This window comes from Balaenoptera physalus (assembly GCF_965194825.1).
Source record: "Balaenoptera physalus genome assembly, chromosome: 3".
In the NCBI taxonomy this organism is placed as follows: Eukaryota; Metazoa; Chordata; class Mammalia; order Artiodactyla; family Balaenopteridae; genus Balaenoptera; species Balaenoptera physalus.
The window spans coordinates 12966489-12989236 of NC_138890.1; the positions used below are offsets into that span (position 1 = coordinate 12966489).

General features: G+C 51.0%; 1 protein-coding gene across 2 annotated transcripts; it reads right to left on the reverse strand.

Annotated features, from left to right (window-relative positions):
- Positions 1-239: 239 nt before the first annotated feature.
- On the reverse strand, positions 240-12338 carry LSM4 (LSM4 homolog, U6 small nuclear RNA and mRNA degradation associated). Of its 2 annotated transcripts, none has more exons than XM_082456128.1 (5): positions 12182-12338; positions 8022-8141; positions 5892-5990; positions 2848-3031; positions 240-890 (listed from the first exon to the last, which is right to left on the reverse strand). In XM_082456128.1, exons 1-5 carry the CDS (start codon positions 12182-12184, stop codon positions 799-801), a joined length of 498 nt encoding a protein of 165 aa, XP_082312254.1. In that variant the 5' UTR covers positions 12185-12338; the 3' UTR covers positions 240-798. The 2 variants fall into 2 exon arrangements, with proteins under 2 accessions (XP_082312254.1, XP_082312255.1); XM_082456129.1 differs by having other exon boundaries at positions 8100-8141; positions 12182-12337.
- Positions 12339-22748: the final 10410 nt, after the last annotated feature.

Sequence of the window (22748 nt, forward strand, 5' to 3'; positions counted from 1 at the left end):
TGGGACTTTCCTCCCCACAAAGAGAGGAGGGGGTCGCCTACTGACCAGAGCCCAGTCTTGCCTTCCACGTTTTTTAAGAGGCTGCTGAGGGACATGGGAACCAGTGTCCCAACGAAGTGCTTCCCCTCAGTGAGAGGCCACAGGGTACAAAAGGAAACTTCTTGCATGGGGCTGTGATTTCCTGAGGACACTACCTACTAGATGCACCCAGTGGTTCAAAAGGAATTATGGACTTACAGTTTGTAGTTGTATTTGTTTTTATTTTTGTAACACAAAGAGAGAGGAAGTGAAGGGACAGGGCCCAGCGTCGTCCCCCAGAACAGCTTCTGAGGCATACGTTTGCCTGGATTCGTTTTGAAAAGGCAATTTTGGGGTCCGTGTTTCAGGAAACTCTCCAGGCTGTCAATCTCAGTGCAAACAGCTTAAAATAAAAACCTCCCGTCTGTTCACCACACAGGGATCTAACACAAAATGCAAAACAAACCTGTTTGGAAAATGCCTGCCCTTAAAACAAGAGGGAGGGCTTTAAAGATGCATTAAACACAGAATCTTCCAGGAATCAAGTTGGCTGCGACTTCACAAAACCAGAAGCACAGAATAACGTTTCCAACTGTAGAACTGCTGGCTGACAAAAAAAGAGGAGGATCACAAGATGACAGGCAGGGGGTCCTCCCCCAACACCTGCCTCTTCTTTTTGTTCTGAACAGACTCATAAACTGGAGAGTAGAAACGCGGCCTTGTGGGTGGAAGCAGATGCTCGGAGGCGGCGGCTCAGTCTCTGGGGAACAGAGGGGCGGCTCACTGTTTGCCCGCCTGTCTGCCTGGCTTCTTTTCTGGTTGACCTCTGCCGGTGCCTGGGATTCCACCTCGGCCCCGGCCACCAAACACACCTGTGAGACAGGGGAAAGGGGCTTCAGCAGAGCCGGGCTGGGAGGCCCACTGTGGACTGGGAACAGGAACTGGAATCTTTAGACTATGGCCAAGTTGTTTAATCCCTCTGAGCCTCAGCTTCCACTTCTGTAAAGTGGGTGCAGTGATCCTACCTCTGGCGGGAAGGGCAGGTTGAGAATCTGAGGTGGAGTGTTCACCAGGGCTGGGCATGGGCAGTGCTCCAGAACATTCTCAGTGTGACAAGGGACCAGACCAGGCCCCCCCAGGGGTGCGAAGGATGCCAGGGAGGACAGAGGTTAGCACCAAGTCACACTGGGGCTTGGGGTGGGCTTCCTGGAAGAGAGGGCTGGGGGCCAAGGTGGAGGGCAGTAACCAGAAGGACAAAGCCAGAAGGGCTTCCAGGAGGGGGGGGGGGGCACGAGCTAGGACAAGGCCTGGACTCAGTCCAGGGATGGGGCAATGACCCCCAGCTGTGAGGCTGGGAGCTGCACCAGGGGACCTGGGCCTTCCTCGCTCTGGCACCACCCGCATCTGGCCCAGGAGAGAAGCGTCTGGGTGGTTTGTGTGTGTCCAGCCTGGAGAAGGGGCAGGGGAGCCTCCTGAGCCCTGACCTCTGCAGTCAGTGGTGGGGCTGTTTCCAAAACACATTTTACGTGGAGCAACGGCACTGCTGTTGGGGGAGGTGGGTAGTCGGAGGGGGGCGTGCCCCCGGCCCAGGGAGGTCCCAGAAGGATCAGGACAGCATGGGGACATGGAAATGTACACACAGGCCCCCTTCCTCCACAGACATGCAGGGGGCCCTCTGGGGACAGAAGCCAATGCTGGCAGGGTCTGCCTAACCTCATGTCTCATGGGGCAAGACCAGCTTTGCCAAGGGGAGCCTGGCTATGCGGGGACCCCTGTGAGATTTCCACTGGCCGTGGAAGGCCCTGTGGCCTCGGTTCGGACCCGCCCGAGCAAGCCGCTCTCCCCGTCCTCCCTGCTCCTTCAGGCAGTTTACTTGACAGTGGTGGCCCCCAGTGAAGAGTCTAGCCCTGGGGACAGGTCCTGGGACCCCTGGAGCCCTGCTCACCCCCATCCTAGGCTATCCTCCACCTGGGGTGCCCTCCTGCCCTCTTCCGTCTAGCTCCTTTCTGACTGTCACGTGAGCCTCAGCTCATGGCTGGCTCCTGTGTCCTTCCCAGCCCTGCCCACGAGCCCCCAAGGTGGGCCCCGGGCCTGGCACACAGGAGGCTCCTCCAGATGCAAGAGACAAAGCCAGGTCCCTCCAAGAACAGGAGCCAGGCGGGGGAGGCGGGGAAGGGCAGGGTCTGCAGATGGCCTCTGGGCTGAGGCCCCAGCTGACTGCACAAGTTTAATTTTATGCCAGGTTTATAATCTCAGGGTGGTGTGGTGGGATCTATTCAAAAGGCGTGACCTTGGCTTTGTATAAAGGAGTCATAGCAGGGAAGGGTCCCATGCCGGGGCCCCGCGCTGGGGTCCTCACCCGCAGTCTAGTGAGGCGGGCACCGCGGGACCCTCTCTGCAGAGGGGAAACTAAGCCTTGGCGAGGTGCCCAGAGCACCTGCCAGGAAACACAGGCAGGGCTCAAGTCCCAGGTCTCCGTGGGCCTGGACCCGGACCTAAGGGAGCATTGAGAGCCACTGCAGGGCAGGAGGGCCCAGGTGGGTGAGGGTCAGCACTGACCACCAGGACTCAGCTGGGCTCCCCGGGTTGGGCTCCTGCGGTGGGGCAGGCGGCAACCAGCAGCGTCAGCTGTTCCGCAGAGGAGCCCCATGAGTCACAGCCCCCCAGCTCCATGTAGGAGGGGCTCAAAGCCAGGCCCTCAGCACCATGACGGCACCAGCCAAGAATGTCAACACTGGGCTGGGACAGATGCCACGTGCTGCAGTCACCCCCGCCAATGGGGAGGCCCCAGCAGCCTGCTAGGGAGGAAGCAGGGAGAGAAGGGCGTACCTCGCCCGGCGCCCCCCATTCCGCGGCCCTTCTGCTGCTTCTGCTGCTGCAGGCCACCGCGGCCGCGGCCCTTGGCCACCACCTCCTCCTTGACCATGTCGATGATCTCATCAGGGATGCGCAGGTACTTGATGGTGCTGCCGCGGATGTAGCACTCAGGCATCCGCCAGAATTTGTCCCCGTCCTGTGACAGAGGGGGTGTGTGTCAGATCTGTGGCGGGTAGGGTCCCTGCAGAGCAGGTGCAGATGCCGGGGCAGCATCTGTCCCCTCAGGCCGCCTGCACCTGGCATCGCCCCCACAGGCTGCAAAGTTCTTAGTCCTGGACGGGACACTGGAGGGGCCGCCCTCCAGCAGGATCTCTCCAGATCCTTGGCAGCCCTTCACACATGAGAGAGGGTGGGGCAGGGCCTCGTGAGAAGCCTCCGTGTCCTCAGCCTGTCCTCCAGTGGGGGATGCAGCCCGAAGCCTGGAGAGGGGTGAGGCTGTCCCACGCGCCAGGTGCTGCCACAGCCCAGCTCCTCCCCCTCCTGCCCCTAGCCTTCCAGAACTCACCTTTTGGAACCCTCTCTATGCACCCTGACTCATACATTCACACAAGTATCTCGTGGCAGGGTCTGAGCTGGGCCTGGGACACAGGTGAGCAGGACAGAGACCCTGTGTGATGGGTGAAGAGGGCCAGGAGGGGGTGGGGAGCCAGGTCTGGGGCCAGCCAGGGGCAGCTCCCAGTGACGCCAGTTTTCAGGGGAGCTAATGGAAGCTAGAGAGACAAGGGGCTTGTAAAGTTGCAGACTCCTGAGCAACGCCGACCCTGCAGTTTTTAGGATGCTGACTGTTTCCTCCCCACCACCACATACCCTGCGACCAGCACAAGGCCTTCCCTCCACGCTACCTCCTGCTGCCCTTGGGCGGGAGCCCGGAGCCTCATCCATCAGATGAATTCTCCAGCCCCACCCCTGTTGCCCAGGCCAGAAGCCTGGGTAACCCCTCCCCCCACACCCCTAGAAATCAGACCACGACATCTCTCTGCTTAGATCCCAATCAGCGCCCCGTTGGCCCAAGGACGAGGTCCAAACTCCTCAGTGTGGTTCCAGAGGGCCTGAGATCCAGCCCCACCCTGGCTGCCCTCTCTCGGCACTCGATGTGCCTTCCAGATGGAACTTTCTGGAACACACACAGTGGGCTTCTGGCCCCCAGCACTTTGCACACGTTGTTCCCACCTTTTCATGTCTGGCTAACTCCAGCCCTCAACAGGCCTTGCTTCCAGCCTCCCTGCAACCCCCAGTCCTCCTGCATGACACTCATCAGCGGTGCCTGGGCCGATCTGGCCCAGCCCAGCGGAGGTACTCGGCAGGGACAAATGGAATGTTTGCGGGCCAACTCTTCCCAGGAACACACACGAGAGCCCCCGACCCATACAGGAACCCCAAGAGGCCTCAGAGCATTCCTTTCCCAGAAATGGTAGGAGAGGGGCCAAGTCCGTGGGGATGCAAAGTACAGCCAGACAGAAACAATGATTGTGTGGAAGCTCAGGGCTGGGGCTGGGGCCGGCGGCTCAGCGCGAGGCTTTCCCTCAGCCAAGGGCAGGCCGAGCCCAGCGCGCTCCCTGTAGGAACAGGGTTTATTGTGCTTTCCATGGGGTCAGCTAAATGCCTCCCGACCCTTGCTCTCCCGTGCTTTCTCAGCCCCTGGGGTCTCTGTGTTCAGCCACCTGCTACCCAAGGGAAGGAGGGGCTGCCATCACCTGTTTACAGATGAGGACTCCGGGTGGCCTGCGTGAGACGGTACCTCCCACCAGCCTCTCCTCCCAACCGCTGGGTCACAGAGGGGGACTCCCCAGGGGGAGCCACGTGTCCAGTCTCGGCTGGCCGTGGAGGCCGGACGGACCTTGCCCCGAGACCCAGTGATTGGATCTAGGTGCCAGAAGTGGACACAGACCTAACGGTGGTGTGCAGAAGGACAAGTGCTCAGCTGTGCACTGCGGCACCGTCTGCCACAGGCACACTGGAAACGCCTGCCACCAGGAGTTCGGTCCCAAGAAGCAGGTCACAGAGCCGAGCAGGTGAGGGCAGGGGGTCACAGTCCTCTGTCTACCTTTTGGGGTGTGAACTGTCCAGGAGCACAGACCGGGGCGAGAGTGGCTGCCTTGTGCTCTGCTGTATGCTGGCGTGGCGAGCCCTGGGGGCACACTGCCTGTGGCTCAAGACAGCCGGGCCCTGCCTGGGCCCCCCAGGAGCTTCCTCCTCGTAACATGAGGGGCTATCTTGGGCAGGGGGACGGAGACCGGAATAAGGTGAGAGGAAAGCTCTAGCAGAAGCCAGTGCAGATTAGGGGGAGGGAGTCCTGCCTTCCTCACTGTCCTCATCACTCTGTGGATCACCCCAAGGCGGGGAAGGCCAGTGACCCTGGGGAACATTCTCCCCCACCCCGGCCCTGCACTTCCTGGTTTCAGGCCTCAGGGGAAACATGCCCTGTGGTGACCCGGACATCCCACGGTCACACCACCACGGCCCACATGGTGGGCAATGCCCACAGCCAGGACCAAAGGCAGCAGAGGCTGATAAGGAGGGTGGGGCCTGCCCTGGAGGCCACCCCTCCCTGTAGAGCAGGGATTTATGGCCAGAAGCACCCCCCAGGCCCAAGTCCTTCTTGGTCAGGGGTGGCACCCGGGGGTGCGGGAACAGCTCAGTACCTGCCGGGCAGCATCCCCGCAGGTGCAAAGTCCAGGGCACTAGAGACTTGGAGCCTTGTCCGGCTGTCCCCCCCCAACATCCTGCCCAGTCCCTCGGGCCCCACCCCTGCAACAGGCTCCGCCCCTGGCAGGATGACCAGTTGTATAGGCTGAGGTAGGCACCCTCCCACTCCTCCCACACGTCCAGGGAAGGGCTTCTACCCCACTTGGAAGCAAGGATGCTGAGGCTCTGTAAAGCCCCAGGTCCCAGTGCGCATTCCTGGCCACACGACCCCCATTCGCTGTGCCCACCAGACCGGCGCTGCCCCAAGGCCCCCAGGCAGCGGGTGCAGACTCGGGGCGGAGGGCACTCACCCTGGACGTGCAGATCACCTCACGCAAGTTGATGTTCATCCAGTTGTCGCAGCTCACCAGGTGCCCATTGTACGTCTCCCCATTTTTGAGCTCCACCAACTGGAGAGAAAACGGGTCCCACGTCAGTCTCAGGCCCCAAGGGAGGTGCAGACTTACCCCGAAGAGCAGGCCACCACCACCGGGCCTCATTCAGACACATCCTCGGCTCTTCTTGGGACCCACTGGCCACAGCACACGGTGCCCAGGCCCCCAGGGGCCCACCTTACAGGAGACACGCTCTGCTTTCTCGGTACGCTTTGCTGGGCATTGTAGACTTTCTACGATGAAACCATTTTTTTGTGTGTGGAAGAAACAAACAGACAAAAAACCCCCCCACATCTTTAAAGGAATGAGTGAGGGTGGCCAGGGGCCGGGCAGGTGCCCGGTGATGGCACACGTGTGATCCTTGGTGGTCTGGAAAAACTGTTTTTCATTGCAATAACTACTTGCTTATTTTGATGTGTTTCGAGAAAAGCGCGTCATGCGGAAGACAGGCTTTTGCTAGGAAAAGGCTGAGACTTAAAAAAGAATCAACTTAGAGAATGAACTTATGGTTACCAGAGGGGATTGGTGGGGGGAAGGGATAGTTAGGGAATTTGGGATTGACATGTACACAGGACTATATTTAAAATGGATAACCAACAAGGAAGTACTGTATAGCACAGGGAACTCCACTCAATATTATGTAACAACCTAAATGGGAAAAGAATTTGAAAAAGAATAGACACGTGTATATGTATAACCGAATCACTTTGCTGTACACCTGAAACTAACAACATTGTTAATCAACTATACTCCAACATAAAATAAAAAGTTTAAAAAAAAAAAAATCAACTCTCGGGGCTGGAGAGGCACTGGGCTCACAGCCGCCACCTCTGCATCGTTCCGTGGGCCGGGCATGGGCGCAGGCGCTGGCATAATGAGCGCCAGCGGCAGCCTGGTCCGTGCCTATGACTTCCTGCTGAAGTTCCTGCTGGTGGGTGACAGTGACGTGGCGAGGGTGAGATCTTGGCGAGCCTGCAGGACGATACAGCTGAGTCCCCGGACGGCCACCTGGCAGACATCACGTGCTCTCCTGCTGCCTTCTGCAGTGCTGCAGACATTTTCCAGCTACTCTGCCCGTTTCCCTTGGCAACCACTTTAAGATTTAAAATATGATTTGTAAAGTCATCACTTTCAAGTTTGGAAAAGAAAAAAGAAAAAAAAGGAATCAACTCAGCTATCTGCCCAAGAGAAACGAGGACATACATCCATGGAAAAATGTGTTCACGGATGTTCCCAGCAGCTAAAATCTTCACGAATAGCCAAAAAAGTGGAAACAACCCAAATGTCCATCATCAGTGGACAAATGGATAAATAAAACGTGATGTATCCACACAACAGAACATCACCTGGCCATAAGGAATGAAGCTTTGACACACGTTACAATGTGGACAAACCCCGAGAACATCATGCTGAGTGAAGGAAGCCAGACACGAAAAGCCACATGTTGTGTGATCCTACTTACAGGAAATGTCCAGAACAGGCAAATCCACAGAGACAGAAAGCAGATTAGTGGTTGCCAGGGGCTGGGGCGGGGGGAGGGGGAGGGGAGCAGCTATTAATGGAGACTCGGTCACCTTTTGGCGTGACAGGATTGCTCTGGAACTACATAAAGGTGGTGGCTGCACAACACTGTGAATGTACTGAACGTCCCTAAACTGTACTTCAAAAGGTTGAATTGTATGGTATGTGAATAACGTCTGAATTAAAAAAAAGAAAAGACAGCAGAACATATTGACAGATACTACACTGTATCACGAAAGGACAAAAGCAGCTGAGGGAATGAGCATCGCATGAACCTATCCATATTTTAAAAAATCATTCACGTTTACACACACATTAAAAGTCCAGATGTGTATATATCAAAGAATAGTTAAATTGTTGGGAAGATGAACGAAGAGGTGCTTCCACTTTCTCTGAATCTCTAGTATTTGACACTTTTAATAAGCATGTATTACTTTGATCAGGAGCAGAAATGACACAGGTCCTGAGGCATGTGGGAGGGAAAAGAGGACAGGCAGGAAGTGGTTTTGGCTGGAGGCACCTCACCCTTTGCCCAGTGTCCCTGTCCCTGTGCTGAGGCTGGTCCCCGCTGAAATGTGCCATCCCAGACCGGCACGTACTCACCATTGGGTGATTCTGAGCCGTTTTCAGCAGTGACAAAGGAAGCTGAAAGGCAAACAAAAGCACATGACTTGTTTCATCAGCGCTGTGGAGCCCTGGCCTCTGGGCAGGGCTGGGACTCCAGGAGCACACATTCCCTGACAGAAACGCAGCTTCTGAACTCTGCCGGAGCCCAGGACACATACCTGCCTCCTAGTTTAGGACAGAAAAGTCTCAGGAACACCCCCACCCCTGCAATCGCAGAGGCAGCTGCCCTCTGGTCTTGGCGCTGACCATTCCGGGCATTTCTTTGTAGCTCAGGCTGCATATAGTCCCACCCCTGACAGGACCAGGTGTAGCCCTCCATGCTTATCAACAGCATCACAGCACACGGGTTCTGCTGCTGCTTGCATTTTTTGCTCCACTGATGTTTCTGAGATACATCCAGGTTGATACATGCAGCTCTAGCCGGGCCTTTCATTTTCGGCATGGTAGGTGGTTATCATCACACCCACTTTATGGACAGAGACACTGCGGCTCAGAGACTGAGGAACTTGCCCGGCACCAGAGAGCTAGTGAGAGACGGAGCTTGACTTGACCCCATCTGTCAGAAGCCAGCTCACGCTGAGCCCACACTTCACGGGGCAGCCCTGATTGAACCAAGAGTGATTTGGCCAGGCGCAACTGGCCTCCCGATCTGAGGAGGCCACATCTGAGCTGGGTGTTCATAGAGAAATTCACCAGGTGAGAAGAAGAAATATTTCAGAAGAAGCCTGTGGTCACTGCAAGTGAGAGCAGATAAAGGATGGGATTTAAAAACTCCCCCTGATAAGGTGAACTTTCAAGATAGTTCTTTTCCCATTATTACTGAATTTCTTTTTTATAAAAAACATATAGTGTAATTGGGGAAAAAAAATCAGTTCTTTTCATTTTGGGTACACAAATCACGACCCATACACTGGGGCCTGTCTCTGGGTCTCCAGAACGGTGACTCAGGTGGCAGTGCTTGGGTCCAGGGTCCAGTGACAGTCTATCCAGTATAGCCAGGTGAAGGTTCTAGACCAAGGGCCCCACAAGATGGGAAACTGTCTCAGCAAGGACCACACCTTGCCCAAGCAACTTTGGAATTCTAAGTTGGCCTGAGCCCCAGGACTTCTTGGCAGGGGAGTCCCAGCCCACCCTCACCCTCCAATAGGGGGCAGCTGCTTCTCCAGGTGGTGGGGACTGTGAGGCCTCTCTCAGGAGGCCACAAGGGGCCCTCAACCCCCAGAGGATGGCTCCCTATGGAAGGGCTTGGTGGGGGGGATATCTCACATCCCACGGGCCTTCCCTAAGAGCCACCTGGGGAAGATCCAGGGGCGGCAGGAAGCCAGGCCCAAGCCCACTTCCTGCACTGGCTTCCTGGAAGGGCACGATAAGGAGGAAGGAGCCACGTGGAGAGGAGGTGGCTGCTCCGAGGAGGGTGGGCAGGCAGGCTGGGGTCCCAATGTGGCCAACCTGCAGCTCCTGCCCTCTCCTCTGGAACGCATCTGTGTGAGGCTGCCGGGTGCGGAGACGCGCATGCGGGAGCCACACACCCAGGGGGTATTTTACAACGGAGAAGGCTCATGCTTTGCTGGGCAAGCCTGTTCTGTGTGTCCACAATGGGAATCTGGACCAGGGCAATGACACACCTAGGTCCTCCTCCCAGACCACCAGAGAGGGGACAGGGCCAGCTTAGCCCTGGAAGGCAAGAATGAAGATGGACTCAGTGCTGAGAGGTGGAGGGAGGGTCACAGCAGTACCCTCAAGGCCCCTCTAGATGAGGCACCAGCGGTAGAGCAGATGGGACCTGCCCAGGGACACGGAGCAAGATCCCACTAAAGCCAGGGAAAGTAGGCTGATGCCTGTCAGCAGGGGACCCACAGACGTCCTTCAATGGCATACAGAGCTTCTATGCCGGTCCCTCTCAGGTTGCCACCCTGTCCCAGCTACTGGCGGCACAGCCCTGAAGGACCCACAGCCTCCTTAGCTGTTGCTGGCAGTGTGCCCTCAGAATACGGCCGCGACACAGATGGGTCCAGCACCTGCTCACAACCCTCGCCTGCGCAGCCGCTCCCTAGGTGGCCCACAGAGCCAGGCCTGACACAGCTCTAGCAAACTGGCCCACTCTGCTCCTCACACACCATGCCCGGTGCTGCTGGCCAAGCTTTGTTCCTCGGTTCCCTCTGCCTGGGGTGCCCTTCCCCAGGCTGGTGGCTGCTCCCTCAGCCAGGCCCTCACTATAACCCCATCGAGGGAACGAGGTTTCCACCTGGGCCACCCTCTGCTGTTTCTATTATAGGACGTAGCCAGTCTCTAATTAACTTGTTTATTTATTATGTCTCCCTGGCTAGACTGGAAGTGCCACAAGCCTCCTGCTAGACTGGAAAATTCAGAGGGTGTGGACTTTGTCCAGCACTGAACACCGGGCCAGGCACACGTGAAGGACTCAGTAAATATTTTCTGAACAAATACGGCACACACCACCAAGGGAGGCACTTGGGGCAGGGGGGATTCCTGCTGAAAGGAGAGGTGGCATTGGGGTAGCAATGCCAAGCAGTGGTCACATCTTGCCATCTTCTACGTCCTTGTCCCCAAACTGTGCTGGAGACAGAGGCGAAAGGAAGGGGAAGATCCCAGTGAACTTGAAAGCCAAGGGGAAGGGGTGGCGGCGGCAGGGGTGGGGGGATGGAAGACACTTGAAGGTGCCAGGGAGACAGGAAAGGGCCAAACACACAGTTCAGTGGGAGACAGGGTCATCTGGAGTTGGGAAAGTCATAAAAAAGCTTCAGGCATGAGAATTTCTTTTTCTGGCCTTTCTCAGAACGCCTGGGGTCTGACCCTCAGGCCTGGGCCAATCCAGGACTAGACCTAATGGTATCCTGAGGCTCCCAACTCAGGAAGCTGCTGCAGACCACCCACTCCCTCGCCCAGACCTCTGCTTCCGGCCCTGCCCTGACCACAGGGAACAGGCAGTGTGTCATGCCTTGTCCACTCCTGAACACTCCTCAGAAGGCGGGAACAGGCTGAATGAAGGAATCTGTACTTCGCACAGACACTGTTCTAGGCTCTGGGACTATATGAGGATAAAAAACAAAGATCCTGTCTCCATGGAACTTAAAAGGCGCATTCTTCCAGTTCTGCCCAGTCCCTCAGACCAACTCTACCCTCCAGCTGAGAGGAACCTGCTTCCTTCTCTCCATCCCTACACTGACCAGGAGAATTTAGTGAATCCTCACGGTCGACTCTGAAAAATGTGCAGCCACCATCTCAGAGCAACTCAGGTGCTGATGGGCCAAGTACTCTCCCAAGAAGCTCCCAGCTCTCAATTCCTCTGTGTGGACCTCCGTTTCCCTGTCATACGCTGGGGGCACAGGCACTCTCTGGGTTAGATCTACAACTTCCACAACTTGTGAGCGCCATGGCCCTGGGGAGGCTTCCTGTCAGGGCCTCAATTTTTCTTTTTGTGAACTGGGAGGATGCAGTTAGTCCATCCTTAGCTCAAAATACCCCCTCTCCCTCTGAACAACATACTGTATGACACAGGAAGAAGCAAACCCTTCTCCGGGTCTGTTTGTCAGCCTGAAAAAGACAGGCACAGGAGGTTGTGCGGCTAGCATTCTAAGGGCCTTACAAGCCCTGAAATTCCCTAAATTGGTTTAATTTGAGAACGCACACCGGCCCCCTACTTCCTGGCGCTCTAGCTTTACAATCTATGAGGTTAGACTGGGTCGGATGCACTCGGAGTCACTTCCCTGCCCGAAAAGTCACTCTGCTGCATTCACCGGGCCCTTCGGTGGGTCCCCTTCCTCTCCGGCCTGTTTCCCCACCTGAAAAATGGGAAGACTGCGGCCAGACCGCTATACTATGATTACACGTTCGTTCAATCACAAGTTCCCCTGAGACCGACTTGCTGGGTGTCCGGAGAGAAGCCCCTGCCGTCCCCGGTCTCAGTTACCACCCCCTCGGGCCGGGGTGGGGGGAGGACTCGAGGCCCGGATGGTACGCTCGCTCCGCATCACCCCTGCCCCAACACCCGCCCCGAGGGCCCTTGGCGGCCGGCTCCCCCGTCGCCTTGCCCTCACCATGGTGTCGGCGGGGACCGGGCTCCCCGGCCACTTCCGCCACCGCCGCCGCCGCTCACGTTCCCGCCGGTAGCAGCCCCGCTGCGCGCCACTAGGCTGAAATGGAGTGGCAGCGACGCGAGCCAGTCAGAGAGGGGCTCGTGGGAAGGACAACCAATCCACGCAGAGTAAGGCGAGGCCTACTAAGCACGAGGGCGGGGCGGGCCGTGTTCTCACAAGAGAAATAAGGGACAGACTCGTAAAGTGCCGCCGTGAGTGCTGCAAAAGGGGGGGGGGCGGAGCAATATGCGCAGGCGCAGGAGACCTTGTGGGTAAGGGCGCATGCGCAGGCGAAACCCTCGCGGATCTCGGCTCCACGCTGTGGGCGAAGGCGGTTATTACCTCCAGTTTCGAGACAGAGAAATGGAAGTTCTTTGGTTCTTATTGGGATGTGCTTAATGTCTCCCTTCGGGCCCCTCCTCTGCTGAGTCTCATTATTGTAGTTGACCATTATCCAAGGCACGTCTTTTGGTAGGTTGGAATCCCGGCTGTGCCCTTTGAGCCTCAGTTTGCCTCCCTTTGAAATGGCCGTAATAATAGTGTCTGCGCTAGAAGGTTGCAGTGAGGACGGAACGAGTTAAGCCACGGAAAAGCACGTAGAACAGAATCTGGCACATACTGAGCACTTGATACACGGGTGCGCAACACTGAGCACCTACTATGGACCCGCTCCTAGAAACACAGACGTGAATAAACCAGACAAAACTCCAGGCCCTCCTGAGGCTTAGGAGCCCACTGAGGAGACAGATGGTAAACAAATCGTTCGGAAAAGGTATTAGTTTCCTTGGGCTACCGTAACAGAGTGATCAAACTGGGTGGCTTTAAACCATAAAACTTGACCCAGAAGTCTGAAATCAAGGTGTTGGCAGGGTTGGTTCCTTCTGAAGGATCTGAGGCACAATTCATCCCATGCCTCTCTCCCAGCAATCCTTGTAGTCTTTGGTTTATTTATTTCTTTTTATCTTTTATTTTTTATAAATTGTTTATATTTATTTTTGGCTGCGTTGGGTCTTCATTGCTGCGTGCGGGCTTTCTCTATTTGTGGCAAGCAGGGGCCACTCTTCACTGTGGTGTGTGGGCCTCTCACTGCGGTGGCTTCTCTTGTTCCGGAGCACGCACGTAGGCTCAGTAGTTGTGGCACACGGGCTTAGTTGCTCCGCGGCATGTGGGATCTTCCCAGACCAGGGCTCGAACCCATGTACCCTGCATTGGCAGGCGGATTCTTAACCACTGTGCCACCAGGGAAGTCCCGTAGTCTATGGTTTATAAACACATTACTCCAGTCTCTGCCTCTGACATCACATGGCTTTTCTCTGTCTCAGATCTTCCTCTTCTTTTCTATGAGGACACTCCTTTCTCTTATTAGGTCCACCCTAAATCCAGGATAAATTTCATCTTGAGATCCTTAATTATATCTGCAAAGACTTTATTTCAAATAAGGTCATATTAACAGATATGGGGGTTAGAACTTACCTATGTTATCCAAGATATGCTAGGACATTTCTTTTTAGGGACAATACTCAACCCACTACATCAAGTATTAGCTGTGATTCCTTTGAACATAGACATCTATTTGAATAGTTCATGTCTCCTAAGTGACCATGCATGTACTTTCACACACTCTGAGCATATCTGCAGCCTAAATTTCCAGGAAAGGTCCAGCTGGATGACCATCGAGGGTTCCTTCCTCTGCCTTGACTTTCACAGATGCCTTGACCTTCAGGTCTGTAAACGAGACATAGGTGTTCTCCTCCAGTGACTACCCTTCTCCAGGCCTCCTTAGTGTCAGCGCTGACCCGAGAGCTTTTTCTTTTCTTTTTAATTTTTTGACTGCACCACGTGGCTTGTGGAATCTTAGTTCCCTGACCAGGGGTTGAACCCGCCCCGGCAGTGAAACTGACAAGTCCTAACCACTGGACGACCAGGGAATTTCCGAGAGCTTTTTCTTACCAAGCCCAGAGCCAAGCTCTTCCAGCTGTAAAGTCCCTATTCCTGTCAGAGCCAGCTCAGGGAGCCCCTGATGCTCAGCTCCTCAATAAAAGATTCCCCTGCATCAGGTCTCAGAGACCTGGGCAGAAGAGGATGGGACCTCACAGGCCCAGCCACCTCCCACTGGGCAGGTTTAGGGCACCAAAATCTCCCCTCCAGGACCTGGTGAGGGGAAAGGGGTCTGGGGACCGGCTTTGCTATGAAGGAACTGAGTGACTCAGGCATGTTTCTCCCTCTCCCTTCTCGTTAAAAACAGGAATACAGGGCTTCCCTGGTGGCGCAGTGGTTGAGAATCTGCCTGCCAATGCAGGGGACACGGGTTCGAGCCCAGGTCTGGGAAGATCTCACATGCCACGGAGCAACTGGGCCCGTGAGCCACAACTACTGAGCCTGCGCGTCCGGAGCCTGTGCTCCGCAACAAGAGAGGCCGCGATAGTGAGAGGCCCGCGCACCGCGATGAAGAGTGGCCCCCGCTTGCCGCAACTAGAGAAAGCCCTCGCACAGAAACGAAGACCCAACACAGCTAAAAATAAATAAATTAAAAAAACAAAAAAACAAAAAAACAGGAATACAGATCTTCCTGGACTTACGATGGGGTTACGTCCCAATAAACCCATCATACATTGAAAATATCATAAATTGAAAAGACACTTAATACACTTAGCCTACTAAACATCGTAGCTTAGCTTAGCTTAGCCTACCTTAAACGTGCTCAGAACACTCACATTATCCTATAGTGGAGCAAAATCATCAAACACAAACCTATTTGATAAAATGTTGAATATCTTATGTAATGTGTTGAACACTGTACTGAAAGTAAAAAACGGAATAGTTTTAAGTGTATCAGTTGTTTACCATTGTAACCATATGACTGACTGGGAGCTGAGGCTCACTGCCAGCTGCCCAGCATCACGACAGTGTATGTCTAGCCCGGGAAAAGATCAAAATTCAAAGTTCAGTTTCTACTGAATGATTGCTTTCGCACATAATGAAGTTGAAAAATCTGAAGTTAAACCATCATAAGTCGGGGACAGTCTGTGATCATCTCTGCAAATCAGGGTTACTGTGTGGAGTGATCACATGTGAAACCCATATAGAGTGCCAAGCACCTGGTAGCCCTGGACCCACAGTTGTCCTTCATGTCTTAGTTTGGGGTGTGCCCTCCCCCAGAAGCTGACCCTGAGATGAGGACTCAAGGACACATGGAGTATTCAGGGGGTGACCTCAGGAAGTCCCCACTGGGGATTGAGACCTGAGACAGGGAGGGAAGGATCCCTGCAGTGGATGCCAATGAGCAGGTGACAAAGTGGGCACCTGAGGGTTAGTCCAGCTGTGGACCTTAGGGAGACAGCATAAGAGCTTGTGTCTCAAAGTGGTCCCACCCAGGGTCAGGGAAGAGTTTATTTTCCCCTCTATCATTGGCTTGGGGATGCTCCCAGGGGTGCTGGTGAGGTCAGGGAAGTGTGCAGGATGCTAATAAGTGGCCAAAAGTGATATGCTGATTGGGCTAGAGGGATCAGTGTGACCAGCCGAGCCTTACTTGCCAAGGGTAAAGGCCGCTTTGATGTAAACAACAGAAAATGGGCTACATGAAGTGCTCCAGCGTCAACATGGTGGTGGAAGTAGGAAGAAAATTGCATGCTGGTTCACCTCGTTCTGACTTTTCTAGACTTTTCTATGTGCAGTCCTTCTCCTTTTGCACAACTGACAAACTCCTATTCATCCTTGAAAATTCTGCTTGGGTGACCCCGTGTGGCGGACTATGGTTACTGCAGATTTGGTCAGCTCTTTCAACACAGGGGAGGCCAATCGGAGTTCCCCGTCCACCTGGGCATAGTCGTTGGCTAAAGAGGAGCAAGTGACCAACCAAGGCCAATTAGACGCACCCTTGGGACGGATACTGAGGGCCAGAAGGGAGAAAAGTGCTTTCCATAGAGGTTTTTAAAAGTGCAATAGTGAAAGCCCAGTGCCATCCCGATTGATCTTCTGGAAGAAGCTCTCTGCAGGTTGAATCTAACATAGAATTCCTCTGTGGAAAAGAGGCACAGTTTGAGCCCCTGGACCTAGCTATATCTGAAGTCATAAGGTGCGACTTTCCACTTATATGAGCCCAACAAGTTGTCTTTATTGCTTAATCCACTTGGCGTTTGGACTCTGTCCCTAGGAATTGGCAGGCCCTCCACTGATGCATAGCTGCTCTGTGAATTCTTCAATGACTGCGCCCCCAAATCTAATCATTCCTTCTCTTATACTTTGAACTTCAGTACCTTGCATTGATTTTCATCATTACCTGGCTTGTAATTGTACCACGCTGTAATTGCTCGTTTGCACACTTAAGCCTTCTTGACCCTGACTTGTAGGAGCAACATGAGAGTTTGCATGGGCCACTATTTTAGACTGTCAGCACAGTTTTTCCTTCCCCCCATCATGGACACATGGCCCAGGCTCAACCAATCAGAGGTCTTCCCTGGAAGTCTCCTAGAATTGCAGAGCTGGAGTAATGTGAGTCCGGTACAGACATGGCCATCTTTTCACTTTAGAGTCTTGGCCCTGTTTAATCCTGGATCCAGCTGTACCTGATGCTTCAGAAAATCGTCATCCTTTCCTATCCCGTGAAAATACTCCTCTACTTTTTTTCCAGTCCAGTTTAAATTGTATTTCTGACAGCGGAAACCTAAAGAGTGTGAACCAATGTACCTATCAAATTTTAAAAGATACACTATCCTCCACTTAAAAAAAAAAGGGGGGGAGGGGGATCATAAAACTCAATGCTGGCAAGGTTGTCGTGAAACTGGTAGACATATATTTTCTTTTAAGTGGGGGAGAAATGGCATTATGTTTCAAAATCCATAAAAGTGTCACACCCTGCAACTCAGTAATTCATTTCTGAAATTTTATACTAAGGAGGTCTTGCAAATGAAGGGAACTGCTCCATACCAAGACCTTGCAACAATGTTGCCAATTCTAAAAGAGCAGAAAGAATATAAATGTCTAACAGCAGTGGACTGGTTGAGTAAGCTATGTTTCCTCCACTAGAGAGAAAATTTTCCATTCATTAAAAAATTATATGTAAATTCTCCCCCACCCCCACCCCCGGGAGCGGGCAGTGGGCTGAGCTTAGTGGTTAGATTCTAAAAAAGAGAGAAAAGGGAAAATAGTAACTTGACAGTGGGGACATGGCACATACCACCTGTAGTGGGTTGAATGGTGGCCCCTCAAACACATGTCCAAGTCCTGACCCCAGTACCTGTGAATGTGACCTTATTTGAAAAGAGTCTTTTCAGATGTAATTAAGTTAGGACCCTGGGATCACCTGGGATTCAGGATGGAGCCAGAACTCAATGACTGATGTCCTTCTAAGAGAAGGCAGAGGGAGATTTGAGACACAGACAGAGAAGACAGAGGCAGGGATTGGAGTGATGCAGCCAAAAGCCAAGGAACACCTGGAGCCCCCAGAAGCTGGGCAAGACAAAGAAGGATTCTTCCCTAGGGCCTCTAGAGGGAACGTGGCCCTGCTGACACCTTGATTTCAGACTTCTGGCTTCCTGAAGTGTGAGAGAATAAATTTGTGTTGTTTAAGCCACCGAGTTCGTGGTCAGTTGATACAGCAGCCACGAGAACCTCATACACCACCTTAACCAAGTGATCCAGATTATATCACTGTGATAAGTCATGTGGATAACAGGGATCCCTGATATGGTGAGATGAGAAGAGTGCCTCACCTCTGTGGTTTTCCCCAAATACCTATAACCCCATTCTAATCATGACAAGGACATCAGACAGACCCAGATCAGCGGCATCCAGCAGGACGCCCGGCCAGTCCTCTCCAAGACTGCAAAGGTCATGAGCAACAAGGAAACCTCAAGGAGCCATCCCACCCAGAGGAAACTGGGGAGATGTGATGACTTAACATTAACAGGGTTCCCTGGCTGGGGTCCTGTATCAGAGAGAGGACATGAATGGAAGAGCTGGTGACATCTGAATAAGGTCAGATGGTTGGTTGATAGCAGTGCCCTGGTGTTGATTTCTTTGATGTACAAATACAGTAAGTCCCATACATACGAACCTTCAAGTTGCAAACTATCAAAGATGCAAACGTGCGTTCCATCAGCGTCAGGTGTGAGTGAAATTGCAGCTTGCCCTCCATCTCCTATTGCTGACGATCCTTCAGCTCTACCATCTCCCACCTCCTCTCCCTCCTCCAGTCAGTCACCCTTCTTGCCTGTTCACTCGATGCCAGCCCTGTATGCCAGCTGTTGTACTGTACTACTGTACTTTTCAAGGTACTGTACTGTAAGATTTAAAGTGTTTTCTTTATTTTTTGTTTGTTTGTTTTTTGTTTGTTTGTTTCTGTTTTAAGGAACAGGTTAAAAAGAAAATCCTAATGTGATTTATTTATAATGTGTGTGTTCTTTGTCTTATCCTAGTGTCTAAAATCTTCTCCATGGCTGGACCCCAAATAATATTCCTTTACGTGCTAAGTGGTATCTAGAGAGTGGGATAGGTTTAATAAATACCCTAACCCTAACCCGTACCCTAATCCTAACCCGTACCCTAAACCTAGCCCTAACCCTAAAACTAACCCTAACCCTAACCCTAACCCACACCCTACACCGTACCCTAAACCGTACCCTAAGCCGTACCCTAACCCTAACCCTAACCCTAACCCTAACCCTAAACTACCCTTTACTGCTTCTGCCTCCAATAGATTTCCTAAGCACTAGTGTTTTTTTTTGTTTTTTTTAACATATTTAGATTTTATTTTATGTATTCTTAAATATTATTTTGAAGACTTCTTCATATATTCCTTAGATTTCTCACAACTTCTCATTTTGAAAAGTGGAATAACATGAAGTAACACCCTCTACTCTTCACTAGATTCACCATTTTTACATTTATATATATATATATATTTATATACTTACACACATTTTATTTATTTGCTTACTTATTTATTCATTTAAGTATATATGAGTAGACTTGATATTTTAAAGTAGTTTTGGGTATACCAAAAAATTGAGCAGAGAGTTCCCATGTGCCCCTTAATTTCCCTATTAACATCTTGCATCAGTGTGGTACATTTGATGTGCATTGTACGTCCTACAGTTTTGATGAATATGTCATGGTATGTCTCAGCCATTACAGTACAGAACAGTTCTGCTCTCCTAAAAATCCCCTGTGTTCCACCTGTTCATCCCTCTTTCCCTCCAAACCCCTGGCATTTATTTTTTTCCCCTTTGGCTGTTGCTTCCCATACAGTGTTGAATAGAGCTGGTGCGTGGACATCTTGTTTTATTTCTGATCATAGAGTAGAAGCATTCACCATTAAGCATGAAGTTGTATGTGATTTTGATACATACCCTGAACAGGTTGAGGAATTTCTCTCTGGTTCTAGTTTTATGAGAATTTTTATTTTGAATGGAAATTGCATTTTATTAAATGCTTTCAACATGTATTAAGATGATCATGTGGTTTATTAAGATGATCATATGTTTTTTCTCCCTTATTCTGTTAATGTGGTGAATTACATCGATGCATTTTTTAATTGGTAAGCCACTATTTTAGTTCTGCTGAAACTCACGTGGTCCCAATGTATTATCCTTTTTTATAATGCTATATTTTATTTGGTAAATCTTTTGTTAAGCCTGTTTTTATGTAGATTAGTGATGGATATCAGTCTTTAGTTTTTTCTTCTTGAAATATCTTGATCTGGTTTTGGTATCATAATGCTTGCCCCATAAAATGAGTTTAGGTATGTTCCTTCTTTGTTGTTTTTCTAAAATATTTAGTGAAGGATTGATATTTTTTCTTCATTAAATGTCTGATGGATTTGACCAATGATGCCTTCTGGGCCCAGAATGTTCTTTGTGGAAAGGTTTTAAATTACAAATTCAAAGGCCTTAATGGATACAGGGCTATTAAGATTTAATAAGTCGTCTAGCATCATTTTAAATGTGTCTCCTTATGCTGATGATCCTTCAGCTCTACCATCTCCCACCTCCTCTCCCTCCTCCAGTCAGTAACTCTTCTTGCCTGTTCACTTGATGCCAGCCCTGTATGCCAGCTGTTGTACTGTACTACTGTACTTTTCAAGGTACTGTACTGTAAGATTTAAAGTGTTTTCTTTATTTTTTGTTTGTTTTTTATGTATCATTTGTGTGAAAAGTATTATAAACCTATTACAGTACAGTACTATATAGCCGATGGTGTTAGTTGGGTACCTAGGCTAACTTTGTTGGACTTACGAAGAAATTGGACTTACCAACACACTCTTGGAATGGAACTCGTTTGTATGTAGGGGACTTACTGTAATACAACTGATAATGTAAGATGTTCACATTTGGTGAATATGGGTGAAGGGATAGGGGACTCTCTGTATTGTCTTTGCAACTTTTCTATAGATCTGAACTTACTCCAATATAAAAAGCTTATTTAAAAAAATCACATGACCAAGACATGGAAGCAACCTAAATGTCCATCGACAGATGAATGGATAAAGAAGATGTGATAGATATATATATATGTATATATGACAAATATATATAAATAAATAAAATAGAATATTACTCAGCCATGAAAAAGAATGAAATAATGCCATTTGCAGCAACATGGATGGACCTAGAGATTATCATATTAAGTGAAGTAAGCCAGACAGAGAAAGACAAATATCGTATGATATCACTTATATGTGGGATCTAAAAGAAATTATAAAAGTGAACTTATTGGGCTTCCCTGGTGGCGCAGTGGTTAAGAACCCACCTGCCAACGCAGGGGACAGGGGTTCGAGCCCTGGTCCGGGAAGGTCCCACATGCCACGGAGCAACTAAGCCCATGAGCCACAACTACTGAGCCTGAGCTCTAGAGCCTGCGAGCCACAACTACTGAAGCCTGCATGCCTAGAGCCCGTGCTCCGCAACAAGAGAAGCCACCACAATGAGAAGCCCACACACCACAAAGAAGAGTAGCCCCTGCTCACCGCAACTAGAGAAAGCCCGCGCACAGCAACCGACCCAATGCAACCAAACATAAATAATAAATTAATTAATTAATTTTAAAAAAATGAACTTATTTACAAAACAGAAATAGACTCACAGACATAGAAAACAACTTATGGTTACCAAAGGGGATAGTGGGGGTGGGGAGAAGAGATAAATTAGGAGTTTGGGATTAACATATACACCCTACTATATATAAAACAGGAAAACAACAAGGACCTACTGTATAGCACAGGGAACTATACTCAATATCTTGTAATAACCTACAATGGAAAAGAATCTGAAAAAGAATATGTATATATTATATATATAACTGAATCACTTCACTGTATACCTGAAACTAACACAACGTTGTAAATTACTATACTTCAATAAAAATAAAATCACACGTGACACACATGCTATGTGTAGGACAGGTTATGATGTTATGTTGAGATGCACTGTACAAAGTTAATTGTTATCAAGAAGAGGAGGACGACGAGGACAAGGAGGATGAGGTGGAGGTTGGGGCTGCTTGTGCAGGCTAAGGACTCAATTCCCCCTTGAATCCCAACATCCAACCCGTGAGGTATTTCCAGGGTTTTCCTCCACGTGACAGGTGGGGAAACTGAGGCACCACACGTGCATTCCCCATCAGTACCAATCTCTGAGTATCAAGTGCTCCTGGGGCACAAGCACCACCAGGGGAAACATCGAGGGCTGTGTTGGGTTATTAGAGCGTTAAGTTGTGTCTTCCTTGGGACTTCCGTGTTGGTCCAGTGGTTAAGAATCTGCCTTCCAATGCAGGGGATGTGGGTTCCATCCTTGGTTGGGAAACTAAGATCCCACATGCTGCGGGGCAACTAAGCCTGCACGCCCTAGAGCCTGCACCACAACTAGAGAGTCCGCGTGCCACAACGAAGATCCAATGCAGCCAAATAAATAAATAAACAAATATTTTTTAAAAATGTAAGTTCTTTAACAAAGAAAAGATTTATCTTCCTTAATTTTGTTTTCTTCTGTTTTAAGTTGCAGGTGGAAACTGCTTCCCCACCTCCCCCTCCTGCCACGACGTTCACAGCTTCTGAGGATTACCAGAACCCACTTCGCAAAAGGAGTACAGGAAAAAAAGAAAATTGCTAGAAAACTATATGCATCTTCTCTTTTTTTCTTATTCTTTCTTTTTTTTTTTTTTTAATTTTGGCCACGTGGCTTGAAGGATCTTAGTTCCCTGACCAGGGATCAGACCTGCGCCCTCAGTAGTGAAAGCACAGAGTCCTAACTACTGGACCGCCAGGGATCAGCACAAGCTGATCACATACCCTGCGACCCACTTCCCTCACTTGGCTTTTAAAAATGCTTCGCTGAAACCTTTCTGGGTGTTTGGGGTTTCTGAGCACAAGCCACCAGAGCCACCCTTCTCCTTGTATGGCACCTTACAATAAACCCTGCACTTTCCTTCACCACAACCTGGTGTCAGTAGATTGGCTTTACTGCATGTGGGTGAGCAGACCCAAGTTTGGTTCAGTAACAAAAGCACCCCCTCCATCTTCTAGTCTGAGCCC